We start from the raw sequence: 16,356 nt of genomic DNA, 5'->3' as shown, positions 1-16,356 counted from the left end.
TTAGTACAATCTTTCAACCATTTAACCTTATTTTTGTGTACGTTTTTGAGGTCTCTTGCTATTTTAAATAATTACCTCAAACGATATACTTTTTACCGGTCATAACCTTATAAATTCCATTTAAGCTACCTCAGGGGTACTTTCGTCTTTTCTCTTCACAGAAGAGTCTTAGAATATTATTTCTCATTTTCTAAGATTTTCTTGAAATTCTTTGTATATTCTTCCATTTTTACCCCTGCTAGTCATAACTTTATGAATTTACAGTTTAGTCCCTGCTTGGACTTAACTTCATACAATCCTCTTTTTGAGGTTTCTAACTTAACCCTTGGCCTGTATCTAGCTTCTTTTCTCCTTTTGGGCCTTTGAGACTTTACTGGAGCCTCTAACTTGATTACACTTAAGCCCCTGAAAACTTTTACTTTGCAATTTAGTCCCTAAAACTGCTTTAATTTTCTTTCTCGTCTTTGGGACCTCTACTCAAAAAGGGTCTAGTAGCCTATCCAATTTAGGCTATTTCTGGTACTTCTACGCCCAAAATTTTGGATTTTACAAAAAACTTCTAAACAACAACTTAAACCACTTGAAACAACTATAATTTAAGGTATTCTAACAAGGTTTAACAACAAAACTCCCCTCCCCTAACCATTGTTTATTTCAGCCAGCAACCAAAAGAGGGAAAAGAAGAATTTTCAACCATCAATTTCAAGGAAAACAAGCAAGCAACAACATAAGACTACTTACTAACCTTAAATATTAACTTGGTAGATCAAAATAGCTTGTCTTTCTCTTGATCACCCTTTAAAAGTCCTCTTACTCTTGTTTCTCTTCCTTTGGCTGAAAGTTGAGTCTTGAAAAGGGGGAGGATAAGCTCTCATTAATACCAAAAATATCTCAACCACCACAATTAATGGTATGCCAAGTGTCAAGAGCTTAGTCCTCCTTGTAATCTCTCTCTTAATTAAGTAATTCCAAATGTGTTTAATTTTCAAAAGTCAAAATCCTCTCTATTTGTGGCTTGACAAGTGGCAAATTGTGGGCCAAGCAAAGTGCAAGGCTCTACTTCTTGCTTTATCAGTACACTTTTACTCTGATTTAATTTCTTTTCTATAATTACAATACTTTGGCCTCTGTAATTATGTTCTGTTAGATTCATAATTTATTCTCCTCATTTTTCTCTTTCTAAAATGCCCTCTTTAGCTCAAACTTGAATTCCCATCAATTATATATATATATATATAAAAACTATTTTGCTTCTCATTATTGATTTTCCCACTTGTTAAAAGAATTAGGAAAATTCATGGTTATTTGAGGATCTCTTTTTAATCCCATAATCTCTTATAATTCCTTGTGATATCATATGAATTTTCTTGGGATTTTATTCTTCTTCTAAATATTTATTTGAAAATTTTCAAATAAAAGGCCTCAAATTAGCCTAAATCACCCTTAAATTCCTTTGTAATTTTTCTAAAGATAATTTGGTCATAAAACTAATTATACATCATCAGATAATTCTCAAGGAATATTATCCTTATTTTTTCTTAATTTTCTGAGACTTGAAAATATTTTTTCATAATTGTTTTTGATTAATTTTTCTTAATTAGTCAAACTTTCATAATTGACTTAGAATTACATTACTTATTAGGACTAAGAATTACACAACATGGAAGACTTATGTCCTTAAAGTTGATCCTTGTTTCCTTAATTTATAATGTAGTGTTCTAGCTTTGTGAAAATTATTTCCTTAGGCCAATCCTACACAATTTTACCCAAGGAATCTAAATATGAACTTAGATTCATCAAAATCCAGCACCTTCCCCTGGTCCTAGGCCCAAATCGAAATCTGCCACTTAATTTTTAGTTTTGATTCCAATGCTTCTAACTTCATCCTTTCATCTTATCCCTACACAATTTTTCATTTTAAACATATTGGAAGCATCAAAATAATCAAAATCACATCCTAGGCACAGGAACCAGGTTTGGCCAAAGCATTTTCTCAAGTTACACAATCATGAAATTCAACTAATTTCAACATAAAACCACTTGATTCGTGTTCCTTTCAAGGCTTTAAACAATATTCTCACATCAATTTCATCTTCTCCTATCCTTAACAATTTCGTGTAGTATGCCCCCTAGGGTTTTAAGCTCCTAAAAAACATTAAAATCCATAACCAAGCTCAATAACCACAAAGGTAGTGAAAACTACATGAAAAACCATGAACATACCTTGTTTTAGACATAGGACAACTTGGCCTTTCTTTCTCCCTCTTCTTTCTCTCTCTAGAAATTATTTTGAAAAAGTTTTCCTATAGGTCCATGGCTTGCATGAAAATGAGGGGTAGGGAGGGGGTATTCATAGAAAATAAGACTGAATCTGAGTTGTTGATTAAAAACATTAAAATCCATAACCAAGCTCAATAACCACAAAGGTAGTGAAAACTACATGAAAAACCATGTGGCTTGATTTGGACTGTCCATTTTATCTTCTAATCTTATGGTGACAAGTGTCCCATGACATCATTCTTACATCATCTTGATGACATCATGCCTACATCATCAATCCACATGCTTTTAATCCAACTGTACACGTATCTTTCATCTAGCCGTACACGTAATACCTTCTTTTCTTATCTAACTGTACACCTGTCTCCTCCACATTCCTTCATCATTTTGGCATTAAAATAGAGAGAAAATTATATAAAATTTGTGTAAAATACAACCCTTAGCCCTTACCTATCTTACCATTTTGCACCGTGTAGGGTACTATTTCGGGCCTTGACTTACCCGGGACCACTGGGATATGTTCTGGTGCTATTTTCTCACTTCAAATAAATCCACATGGCATTATATATCATGCCTAAAGAGGGAATTATTCTCTTCCCTTGTTTTTCCTTTAAAATAATTAATCATATTTATTTCGGAGTGAACTTGACCGAATTCTTTCTATTGGTCTACGACTCCGAGAATCTGTCTCCAGGTACCAATACTATCTATTCATCATAGGAAATTCCTCTAATTTTTCTTAAGTCAAAAGTCAACCTCTAGACATTTGACTTGCCCAGATAGTATGTAAATAGGCTTTAAATTCCATTAAAGCTAACCTCTTCACTTTCTGGGGACAAAACTATTTTTAAAACCTGTGATAATTCCTCAAGTATTTTCTCCCATTTTCTTCCAATTATCTAATGTCTCCTTATGCTTTAAATAATTCATTTTTTATAATATTCAAAATCAGTCAAAACCCTAGGAATTCCACAATTTCCTTCCAAGGGCATTTTTGTTATTTTTAGCCTCATACAGGCCTCTGAACCTTATTCCCATTTTTCTAGAATTTTTCTAAAGTGTTCAGGCCTTCACCCACAATTTCCCATTTTCTGGGATTTTCGAGCATAATTTCTATTTTTTCCCTTACTAGCTTGAAATTTTGCAAAATTACAATTTTGCCCTTGGTTTGGCTTAACCTCAAAATTCATCTCATTGAAGCCTCCAACATAACTATTGGCCTACATTCATCTCTATTTCTCATTCTCGGGCCTTGAGACTTCACTAGAGTCTCTAACTTTCTTTTTTTTCAGTCCCAGAAAACTTTTCTTTTACGATTTAGTCCCTGGAAATCCTTCTATCCTTTCAGAAAATCTCTAGGACCTCTGTCAAAAAGGGTCTGGTAGCCTGTCCATCTCAGGCTAATTTTGATACTTCTAGGCCTAAAAGTTAGGATGTTATAGTTTCCATAGGTAGGAAAGTCATTTATCATTGTGAAGATAATTGCATGCAACTTAAAGGACTCTTGTTTATGTGCATCAAGCACATCCATGCCTTCCTCCCATAATTTCTTCAAGTCTTTAATCAAAGGTACCAAGTAGATGTCGATATTATTCCCTGGCTATTTTGGTCTTGAAATCATCATAGACAACATCATATACTAGTGCTTCATGCATAAACAGGGAGGTAAGTTGTAAATCAGCACTATATGCGCTATTGAGAGTACCATAAGGATGAATTCCATTTGTACAAAGCCCAAGACGAAGGTTTCTTGGCTCACTACCAAATCCAGGATACATTTCATCCATTTTCTTCTGTTAACAAGAATCAGCAGAGTGCTTAAGATGTTTTCCATATGATATTTTCTCATCAACATGCTATGTCAACTTTTTTGTCTCTGTTGCATTAGCAAACAAACCTTTGAATCATGTTATTATCGAACGATACCGTAGTACCTTCAAAGGTTGCCTTTTAGTTGTCTCATTAGCATCACCATCACTATCTTTGTTCTTCTTCACTTTATATTATGAAGATTTGCATTTTGGACACTTAATAAGATCAGCATACTCTTCCCCGTATAATATGTAATCATTAGGACAGATGTGTATCTTTTCGTAGCTCATTCCCATCTGAGACAATATTTTCTTTGCCCCATAGAGATTATTTGAAAGAATATTATCTGCTGGAAGCATATAACCCAATAATTGAAGTAACTCCATAAAAGTTTTATCTGTCCATCTATTAGTTGCCTTCGAATTGAATAATTTCAATATAGCTGTCAACCATGTATACGTAGAACATTTAGGGTATAAAACTATTTCTGCATCACTTTGCAAACTGTCATTTATATATGATTGTGCGGAGAACCCTAGTCCAACATCATAAATCATATCACTCATCCTATCTTTGAAGCCACCCACAACTTCCTCTTCTTCAACCAATGGCATTGTTCCTCTTTCCCCATGCTATATCCATCTTGTATATCGAAGATTTATCCCCTTACAAAATAAGTGATCCCTTATATCATCAATAGTCAATCATCTTCCATTTAAACAATTAACACGAGGGCAAAAATATTTTCCAGACCTGTCATAAGTATTCCTTTTAGTAAATTCAATAAATTCTTCTACCCCCTTCTCATACTCCTTAGACGTTCTCAAAGCACTTATCCAACTACGATCCATTATGTTAATATATAAGTAATTCTAAATAATTTAATGTAATTCAAGACTAAAATCAACAAATAAAGAACATAAATTAAAACCTTTAACAAGAAATAAAATATTATCTAATATTAAACATTTTATAAACAAAGAAATAAATTTTATTAATCACATAGTTAGTATTTTAACATAGCATTTTACAAGAAATTTTTTTTTTGCAATAAATAAAAGATGTACTTTTCTATTTAAACTCACTAATTTATTTAATCTAATCATTATTAATTGTTTCTAGCGTAAATTCATATAATTCATGTAGCCATTTCGTCAAACACCGTAACTACAACAAAAAAATATTTAAAACCACTCCTTCTTCATAATTAATGGATATAATGAAAACAAAAAACTAAATAATATAAGATCAAAAACTCAATTCCATTCTATTGGTTATACATATGCATTTCATCAAAAATCTAAATTACAATACAATCACAAGCCTCCCAATTCCAACAGGTTCATCAAACAGCAACATATATATGATCAATTCATCCTTAAAAAGATATCTAACTTACCTATGAAGTGAAGAATGAGAAATAAAAGAGAGCTGTAGACTACCCATAATAAGCTTGCTGGAAACACAGAAAGAAACAAAATGTGAGTAAAAAAAAATAGAGAGGAAAAAATATGAAACGAGGGGAGAAGTCGACCTTCAATTGAAAAAGGGAGAGTTGCCATGTTAAGGGGAGCAACTGAAGGGTGGGAGGAATGTTGGGGGGGGGACACAGGGATGTTAGGGGTTGGGTGGGGGGGAGCTGTTACGTAGGGAGGGTACACGAGGGGCCGGGGTGGGGGTGGGGGTGGGTGTTGGGGGGAGGAGAGATGGAAATAGGGAGCGTTGAGAGAGGTGTGGGGGTAGGGGAGATGGAAATGAGGGGCGCTAGGAGAGAGGTGGGGGCGAAGTTAGAGGGGAGGGTTTAGAGAAGGGGTGGGAGTTGAAGTTTGAAGAGGGTTCAAAGAAGGAGGTGGTGAGCTGAAAGAGGGAGAAGAGTACTTTTGGGAGGAGTTGAAGGTAAGTTAAGCCAAAAAAGAGTTCGGTGGGCTCGAAATAGGGCCCATATTCGTTTGGTCTCCCTACTAGATGAATATGGGCCTCCATATTTGTTTGGTTGTTTGAGCAAATGAAAATGGAGGCCTAAACGCATCTGTTTTGGCCCAATAGATGAGTATGGGCCCCTATATTCATCTATTTTCAATTTCAGATGAAAATAGGAGATGAAAATAGACCTCTTTGTAGTAGTGAAGTGTTAATAGAATTGTTAAGTTGATTGAAATGCCATTGTTGTTTGCTTGATAGGCATTGGCAGTGAACAAGAAAGAGCTCAAGAACAAGAGAAAGAGATCAAGGAATCAAGTTTGTAAAAAGGCAGTAAAAACTTACAATTTTATTGTTAAATTGCATTGGTTGTTTATGTTATGTGTATGTGTCATGATGTGGTTGAGTTTTGAATGTTGAAATGGGATTAAGTTCTTGCATTGATGCCTTAAAAAATATGTATAGTTAAGTTATGTGCTCCCTTTCTATGGCATGTTAATAGCATATTAATGGCATGACAATGTATAAGTTAAACACTTGCATATCACATGAATCAATCTTATATTTTGATACTATGATTGATGTTCTTTGCTACCAAAATTTCTTTTAAAATCTCACTCCTATTATATTTAAATCCTATCCATTTAGACGATAGAAGTACTAAAAGGAAAGGCAAGGAGGTGGCCATTGCTTGAAGATTTTTTGTATGGACTTTTTGGATAATATTATGTAATCATGCACTGACTATGGTTGGTTGACCCTTTAACTCTTATACATTGTATAATACAGTTAAAGTATAATTATATGTTGTTTGCATGATAAATGACATCCATGAAATGACATGGCATGATGGTGCAAGAATGGAGATTAAAAGGATGAAAATAACCTAATCTATACCTATTTTAGAGCCCACATGATTTTAAACAAATGAGGGAATTTGCTTATGAAATTTGGGAATTTAACATATCCCACTTTTATCTTTAAAATGAGAAATAATTTAGTAAAATTAAAGCTTTGTGTAAAAGATTATGCCTATTTAATGTTAGGCATAAATTCTAGAAAACTAAAAATTTAACAATAAATAGTATAAGTTTGCGTGAAAATTGGGCTCAAGTGTAATGGATTTTTGAACACAGAGTATTTTTCCTTCTAAGAACATTTAGTAACCTTCAAATAAAACTTGAAATCCCTTCATTTTAATATTTCTAGGACTAATTATGAATTTTCAAAATTGGTATTATTTTTAAAGCTGTCAAGTGAATAGTAATTTGAGAATGAATTTTTCAAAGTAAGGTTTTTTCTAAACTTAATGCCATGTAATGTGATTCCAATTGACTTGTTTTGGCTCTATATATAGCACAAACTCTCCACAATATCAGCACAGCTCAATAAGAAAAGAAAGCTATAGAGTTTTGCCCAATTTCATTTTGAATGGAGGGATTTGTGAGAATAAGATACAACTTGGGAGTTTAACTTTAACTTGAATACCTTGACAATTGAATAAACAAATGGCATCATAAACTAGATTAGATCCAAGCAAATTACCAAATTGCTTGGCCTCATATTGTGTAATAATCTAAATATAAGCCTTTGATTTGAACCCAAATATGAACATATCGAAAAGAAACCTTGGATATTGGCATATTCGGTTGCCATTCAAAAATTGCGAGTATTAAACCTTGAAAAATGCCAGAGCCATGACTAAGAATATAAGATCTGTCATAAAAATAGTCAAAATGCTATTAAATAATAGCAACCTATCCTTAAAAATGCCAGTATAAATTGATTAAAGATTGAAATTTGGTAGCATGAACATGTCTATAATCCAAGATCCAAACAAAGAAATAGTGTTGTTGGCAAAAATCCGTGTAATGCTCACCACAGTTAGAGAGTAACATAGCTTTAAAGAGTATGAAAAAACTTTACAAACTAACAGAAAAAGGCAAGAACTTATAGGAAAAACTAAAACCAAAAAGAAAAAGACAAAGAAATGTGGTACTAGTAGATGAGATGATCCTATCTTATAGGAAGAGTATGAAAAAGTAAGTAGCTAAGCGAGAGAGCACACTGCCTTTTAGAGAGAACGAAACCCTTCTCCTTTAACCAAATAAAGATTACTCTTACCACTAATCTGCATAATAGAATAAAAGACACTTAGTTATATTTAGATATATGATATTAAATATGAATTAACAAGCGCTTTTAAACATGATATTAAATATACTTATGAGGATCTCGTTTTTGATTTGCTTTTTCACATGAATATCTATCAAAAGATGTTTTACAATCATGGTAAATAAAAACTTGCAACATCATTGTACAATAATCAATATTTTCATTTGAGACTAACTTAAACACATCAAATGAATATTTTTGCAATATGTTCTTTTTAATCAAGCTTGGATTATACAAGACTGCAAGATTCAAAATATAAGCTGTTCCAATGAAGTTCTTGCTTCAAATACTTGTCCTATCAAGCTTGAATAATTTTTGTGTAAGGCTTTTATAGTTCTTTACTTCTATAAAATATATCATTGATTCCACTTTTAGCCCTTTGCATCCTTTCCTAAACATAAGCCAATGATGGCTTTTCATCTGAATCAACAATTCTGAAAAGTATATTGTAGGCATTTCATGAAAACAATAGTTTTTCTAATTTGTTAAGTCTTGATGTTATTAAAAAAAACAAGTTAATATCAATTCCAAAGTTGTTAAAATGTGTTGCAATGATGTTATTATGATGATGATTCCTTTGGGTTGTTTGAGTTGAGAAAACAATGGTTATAGCTTTAGGTTGAGAAAATTGGCAAGGGATTAAAACTCATAGTCATATAGTCTGAAGTATATAAAATACACAAGAGCCAAAGAATGAAAAAAAGTTATAAGATTTAGCACATAAAGGCACACAATTAACTCTTATGCAATCAATGCACAAATACCTCTAACTTGGCTCAAAATACACAATTATGAGCTATAAAAACATAAGTTTGGATAAAAGGATATATGTAAAATATGAGACTTATCAGTGCTTTTATGCTCATGCTAGTGTTAAACTTAGAGTTAAGGTAATCAAGGTTAATTTAAATTGTTTTATATATATGACATGGATTGTAAGATGTTTTCTCTACCTTTTCTATTCAATTGAATTGTGAAAATTATGTCTAGGAATAAATTATGTTTTTTTCCCTATATACTAAACTTTGGTAAAATAGGAAGTATGTTGACTTGAATTTATGAACTTGTATTAGCAGTCTTGTGATATGTTATGAAGTGAAGTTCTAGTATTTATTGTGAATTGAGAAAAATATTTTTTTTTCATAATGAATCCTACATTGACAATATTGTTATATTATGATCATGCATTGGGCTTATGAATAGAGATTGGGATTTACTATGTGGTGGATGACTTGTTTTTGAAGTCAACACAACATGGATTAATACTTCTTGAGCATTGGTTGAACCATAAGGTGTAGGTGAGGGGACTTGTTGAGCCAAAGTAATTTGGGTAACCTTTGACCGGGTTACTCAGTATGAGTGGTTTGGGTCCATATTGAAGAGTTATAAGAAGGAGTATGATAAACGGGAGGGCATAAATTATAATGCTGATTATTACATCTATGTTTATATGTTTTATGACTTATGATATTTATGTATGACACTATTTCATTGACTTATCATCATGCTTGTATAAGTTGTAAATTAATTTGTGGTTACTAAGACTTAATTGTCTAACCTTGTTGTTCTTCATTATTTTTAAGAGAGTCATCCTATTGGACTCGGTGCAAAAAAAAAGCAACCAGAGGTATAGGCACTATTGCCTGGTGGGTCTCTTAGGGCTTGGGATTGTATTGATATGTACATTTCTATCTTAGCGCACATGCTTTTGTAATTGGTATATACTTACTTTTATTTAATGTTGGATAACTAGATTTTAGGAAAGTGATGTTAGAAAGAGTCCATAATTGATGTATATTTTTTTGTGTGAATCTACACTTGATTTACTTTGAAAAACTTATATGTTAATGTTTTCAATTGTGTTGTGATTATTTAAATTGAGCAGATATATAACTTATGGGTTAGGCTTAACCCTAGATCTTATTGTGATAGATGTTTGTGATAAGTTGTGGGTAGTTGTTGTGCCTTAAGGCTTATTGTAATTGTTGTTACGCTTATAAGCATTCTTGTGTACCCTGAGTCTTATGTGTTGTTTCATAGATTTAGAACGTATGATTTTTTGAAAAACGATAATTGAGGTCAAATCCTTTTTTGACCATGATAGTGCTTTTGTTGTAATTGGTTTTTCTCCTATTAAGGTTAGTCATTGTAGTAAGCCGACTCTTTATAACCATAGTAGGATTTTCAAAAACTAAGTTTAATTCTTTTCTACTATGATTGACTTCTTTACAATGATTTATATTTTGTGTCATGAGAAAAGCTCTTTTTAATAATAATCAAGATGATTAACAATTTTCAATAATAATCAAAATGATCAACAAGTTTTAAGGAAAAACTTTAAATGTTGGTTTTTGACACGATTCTAATGGCTCATAAGTTGATAAAGTGCTAAATATTATTGAGGGTTAATACTATTTTTGGTCCTTACACTCTCTTCATTCTAGTTTTAATTCCTAAAGTTGGGCTGATGTTTTTGGTCCCCCAGGTTTATTTTATTTAAAATTGTTAATCCCTATAGTTTGGAAAGGACTTGGAGTTGGAGTTAACAATGTTAAGTTTGCTTATATGGTATTAACACTGTTAAGTTTGTTTATTTAGAGAGTTGACATGGAAGGTATTATGACAAAGTTGATGAGTAAGCAAATAAAAAACATGGAGTTTTGATTAAGAAAGGACCCACTTACAAAAGATGCATGACCATAATGTCATCGGTAATCAATATTGTTGACGATTGTTCGGTAACGATTTTTGTATGTTATGTTTTTCTTACTAGTTTTCTTCATCCAATTTTGTCTTTACTTTTCCTTTTAACAGCTAGGCCTTTTTTCTTTTCAAGGAAATATTGCAACAGCTCTATAGTTCTACACACTTGGCAAGTTTTTTTCTGATTAAGAAGCAATAACAACAGTTCCTCTAACTCATGAGTAATTCTAACCCCCATTTGATGAGGTAGATTCTCGCTACTCTTTATTTCTCATAGCCTTCATTGAAGAAGATAGGTTCCTATTCTTCTCATTAGCTTCATCCATGTCTATTTTCTTTTGCTTACACTCTTCAAATAGTCATAACCAAAAAGAAAGAAACATATCCACTTTCTAAACTATACATGGAGATGTCCCTATTTTGAAGCTGTTTTTTTGTAGAGATGACAAGCATCAACAAAGATAGGTTAGCGATTTTCATATCTAGCATCATAAAATCTCTTAGATAAAGAAAACAAGATAACTGTACATTACGAAAACTAGTAAAGAAAACATGGCACACAAAAACCTTCACTAAATGATTGCCAACAACATTGATTGTCAGTGGCGGTGAGGTCAAACTTCTCCAAAAAGTGAGCCCTCCTTACCCTAACCTAACCCTTTTTTCCTTTCCTTTTCCTTTAATTGCTTTCTCAATCAGTAAGTGAGTGCGACTTGTGCTTGTGTTTTAAAGTTTTTGTTTTATAAGTCAAGGTTTTTTATTTGATTACTCATTAATTTTGCCACGTCATCTTCCACATTAGTTCTTCAAATAAGTAAACTTAATGGTGTTAATGCGACATAAGAAAACCTAAGACTATTAACTTCACCCTCAAGTCCATTTCAAACTATAGGGATTAATGGTTTTAAATATAATAAACTTGAGAGATCAAAAATACTGGCTCTAACCTTTAGAGACCAAAATCAAAATAAAGACAAAGTGTAAAAATAAAAAACAGCATTAACCCCATTATTAATGCTAACTTAACTTAATGATTGTATAATTTTTACTTCCATGTTGAACATTTATAGATACTTTTGCATGTGAGAAAAGTTTATGATATATGGCACACATTGAATAAAAGATAATGGGTAGATTTATACCTTTATTCAAAGCTAACACTTAGACTAGACATTAGTGTGGGCCACCACAAAAAGTAATAAATGTAGGCTCTTGTTAATGGCAATGTCATCTTTCTGTCATTTTTTTTAATGAAAATTGAAGCAACAAAACAACCTAAACGTAACAATAAAAACATAATTTTCTCCATCAACCTCCCCTTTTAAATCTGAAGGTGGTTGATTTAGGATACAAAAATTATATCTTTCTCTCATTTTAAATGTTCATAAGTATTTTTGCACTAAAAAAGTGTACAATGTCTGGCATATATTGAGTAAAAGTTTTGGCATATATGGACTAAAAGTTCATGAATAGATGTGTGTATGCATATTGTTAAGAGTCGTAATGTCAGTCTTCTTCCTCAGCTCCAACTCCTTCAACCATTCAGGCTTCGAATCCCATGCACAGTATTGACACTCTCTGCCACTTGCAAAGTCAGCCTTGCCATTGATGGAATCTGCATTCCCTAAGATGAGCAAGGAATGCTATATCCATTTTTTTATTAATTTTTTCACTTGGATTAAATTATATCTAGCACTTTAAAATATTTTTTCGGTAACACCTACTATTATTAGTTAATTAATTTTAGTGCATCCAAAGTATTTTTTTAACACTTAATGAGTACTATTAGAAAAATACTTTAAGGTGATGTAATGCATTAAAAATTAATTAATTTAGGATACTGAAAACTTCATTGGATGCACTAAAAATTAATAAATTTAGGATAGTTCAAGATACTTGATGCATTAAAAATTAATCAATTTAGTATATTGGCACCACTAAAAAAATTTTTTGATTACGAGATATAACTTAACACAAATAAAGAAAAATATTTTTTTTTGGTTAGGCACAAATATTTTCTTATTAGATGTAATTTTGTTTGAAACATAATCAAATTCTAAGAATTAGAGCACCGGTTCCTTACGTTGTAAAGAATTAATTCTGATGATTGGATCTCGGCCCAACCATCATTGGTTAAAAAAAGAAAATTAATTAAAAAAAAAAAATGAATACTTCATGCGCAAACGCCCTGGCTGTGCAGAGCATGCGGACCCACCGATGTTCGTTCTCAGTTCTCCTTCGATCACCGTCACGTAACTCACCTTCAACTTCGTCGTTCCTCTACCCCCTTATGAAACCCATTTTTCCTCGTTTCATTCTTGCCGTCGCCATGGTTAGCTTTGAAGCTTGTCTTTCTCTTGTGGGGTAGCTCGACGTTTGGTCATTCTTGTGTGTAGCAGCTTAAAGTTCCACACCATCTTCTTCGACGCTCTGAAAAGTGTGGGTTTCTTTCTCCCCCCCCCCCCCCAAGCCTAAAAAATTTGCAATTTGAGAGTTAGCTGGTATGATATGGGTTTTGTTGTCTGGAGAAAGACTTACGAGATATGGAGCTTAATCTATCAGTTCGTATTACAGTGCCCATCAATTGTCTGCTAAAATGCTTCAAAGAGAAAAGTTTATCAAAAGAGTTCATCAGTGTGCATCAGTTGTTATACCTCGATTCTTCTATTCTGAGCCCTCTTTAAAACTCCTTTTCGTGATGTAGTTTTCATGTTAATTTACTCTTTATAGTATTTGTACAATTCTAAAATTGATGCTTGAGATATGCTGATTTATTCAAGTTCAAATTGGGAAATGGAAGCAGAAAGTTAGAGTTACTTGATGGTTCTGTTTATTGGCAGATTATTTGTCGATTGATTTGGATATAGATGGAACTTAATTTCTTCCCCTTTGACCACATGACTGAGAACAATATAGGTTGCTCGGTCTCCATATTTTGCTTGTTGATATGCTTCTAATGCTCTGCTTTTAATAATTCTAGCCAACAAGGTTGCTTGTCTACTAATGGTTTTGATTAGCCTATGTTAGGAAGGTCAAATAAAAAAATTGGTAGCAGTTGGAAATTATTTTTCAGCTGAAGAAAAGGTGGAAACTTTGAAAGTTACGTTAAAGTTTTAGTTGATCCTACTGATTAGATGTCTTATATTCACAGAGAAGTTACGTTGTTTTTCTGGCCTAATGCATTTACTCATCCTCTTTAAATTATACTTGTATCAACTTAATAGCTCCCTCTGGGAGAGTGGGACTGTATAGTATGTCAGCCGCAATGGTTGTAGTTTTTGTCAAAATTTCTTATGGCCTGTTGCTAAAATTTTGCAATCACTATTTGATTTTGTTTAAAAAACTTTTTCTACTATTATATTTTCTACTGAAACATTCTCATAACCTTCTTCATGGGAATCTCTATATAGGGTCAAACAGGAATACTGCAAATGTCGCTCTAAACTAAAATCTTTACCACTTTTTCTGGTTTTTTTTTTTTTTTTGGGCAGGAAATCATCAAGTGCTGCCACTGATTTATTGCTCAATGTTTTTGGACTCCAACAAATTTCCACCAAGAACCCTTAAAAATCTGCTCAGATCATCTGAAAAATCAATATTCTCCTTTATATATAGGACTCCAAAACATCCTTTCTTGCACATCCAGGTATGCAATTATGTGGATGTGTACATGAAATGGAAGAAAGACTCATACTATGACTCAATTGAGCACATCCACCAGTCCATTCCACTAAAACCTGTCATAGCCCTCAAAAACTGTATTGCCCAGGACCCAAATGGTTGTCTTCCAATCTCTGCAGTTTCTAAGAGGGGATTAGAGTTAGGTGTGCCCATGAAGGTTGCAAGATTTATGCGGAAATATCCTTCCATTTTTGAGGAGTTTACAGGTCCTGAATACAATCTTCCTTGGTTCAGGTTGACTTCGGAAGCTGCCCTGATTCACAGAGAAGAGGAAACAGTTTATGAAGAGTTCAAGGAGGACTTAAGAGCTAGGTTAAAGAAGATGATAATGATGAGCAGAGACAATGTTCTGCCGTTAAAAATAATCAAAGGGATGCAATGGTATCTAGGATTGCCTGATGATTTCTTGCAGTATCCAGAGCGGAATCTTGATGCATCATTCAAGTTTGTAGACATGGCTGAGGGATTGACGGGATTGGCAGTGGAAAGTGAAGAAAAAGTTTGGTCCACAGTGCAGCTGAATGCCATGAAGAGAGGCTGTTATTTTGGTGACTCAATGGAGGCCATCGAGTTTCCACTTTTTCCATCAAAAGGTTTAAGGCTGAGGAAGAAGATTGAGAATTGGCTTAATGAATTTCAAAAGCTTCCTTATGTTTCACCTTATGAGAAATTCTCAAATTTGGATCCGGACAGTGACATAGCAGAGAAGCGACTTGTTGGGCTTCTTCATGAACTGCTTTCCCTTTTTGTTGAACACTCTGCTGAGAGGAAGACGCTCTTCTGCCTTAAGAAACATCTGGGGCTGCCACAGAAAGTGCACAAGGCGTTTGAACGGCATCCCCATATATTTTATCTGTCTCTTAGGAACAAAACTTGTACAGCGATTCTTAAGGAAGCTTACAGGAATAGATCAGCTATAGGTGAGCATCCTCTACTGAGCGTGAGGAAAAAGTACATCAAGTTGATGAAAGAGTCAGAGGTGATTTTAAGGAACAGGAGAGTGAATAATAGGTTTTCAAATGGGAACTCTCCGAAACTGGACTTAGATTTGGATTTTGTGGATGAGCAAGGCTGTGAGATGGCCGAGTGTTCTTAAGTAGAAGTTGAACTGCCCAACCAGCTTTGCAGTTTCTTGTTTAATGGTCACACAACCGGTTGTATCCTAGCCTTGAGGTATTTTCACAACACTTGTAGCTAGACCTCTTAATGAGTTAATGAAAATTATAACCAATCCTATGATTAGTTTTGGTAAATAGTTTAATTCACTGCTGAATTCTTTGGCTTTACTGTTGTGGTTCTCATCTTTTTAACCTACGCTCTGTGGCTAATCGTTCTATACGTTGGGGTTGTATTTAGAAACATTGCCATACTAATTAACTTCTTTTGACTTCATTCTTTTGTAAGGGAAATATATGGTTTTCTATGCCACCTGAAGCTAGCTCAGGTGATAAAGGGTTCGAATCGTCTTGATTTATTTCTTTTTTTTTCCAAAAAAGGGTTTTTTTTTCCTTTCTTTTTTTCTGTTTTTTGGGTCCAGTTGATTCTGATTGCTTTGATTCTTCGTTCCGTGTCAAGAGTTTTGAGGTGGGATCCTGGCAGCATCTTGTTTTTAAACTGGGAAAATTACCAGTGTTTTTAAAACCGGATTGGGCATTGATTTTTTTTTGGGGGGGGGGGGTGTTTGGTTTTTGAGTAAAATGTTATAGACAGTAAATAATATTATCAAGATGCTGCGTAAACAAAATTATTTGCCTAGTTGCTACAATCGAATTCGTTCTTGGGAGC

General features: G+C 33.3%; 1 protein-coding gene across 2 annotated transcripts; it reads left to right on the top strand.

Annotated features, from left to right (window-relative positions):
• Positions 1–11,175: 11,175 nt before the first annotated feature.
• Positions 11,176–15,824, top strand: LOC114753212 (protein WHAT'S THIS FACTOR 9, mitochondrial-like). Of its 2 annotated transcripts, none has more exons than XM_028941875.1 (2): positions 11,176–11,186; positions 13,329–15,824. In XM_028941875.1, exon 2 carries the CDS (start codon positions 14,417–14,419, stop codon positions 15,665–15,667), a length of 1,251 nt encoding a protein of 416 aa, XP_028797708.1. In that variant the 5' UTR covers positions 11,176–11,186; positions 13,329–14,416; the 3' UTR covers positions 15,668–15,824. The 2 variants fall into 2 exon arrangements, with proteins under 2 accessions (XP_028797708.1, XP_028797707.1); XM_028941874.1 differs by lacking the exon at positions 11,176–11,186 and having other exon boundaries at positions 13,119–13,329; positions 14,382–15,824.
• Positions 15,825–16,356: the final 532 nt, after the last annotated feature.

The sequence above is a fragment of the Neltuma alba genome, unplaced genomic scaffold, assembly GCF_004799145.2.
Source record: "Neltuma alba isolate B1F8T4 unplaced genomic scaffold, ASM479914v2 tig00007780_pilon, whole genome shotgun sequence".
Classification (NCBI taxonomy): domain Eukaryota; kingdom Viridiplantae; phylum Streptophyta; class Magnoliopsida; order Fabales; family Fabaceae; genus Neltuma; species Neltuma alba.
Note: the sequence above shows the minus strand (reverse complement) of the source record. Positions and strands in the feature narration are given on the sequence as shown.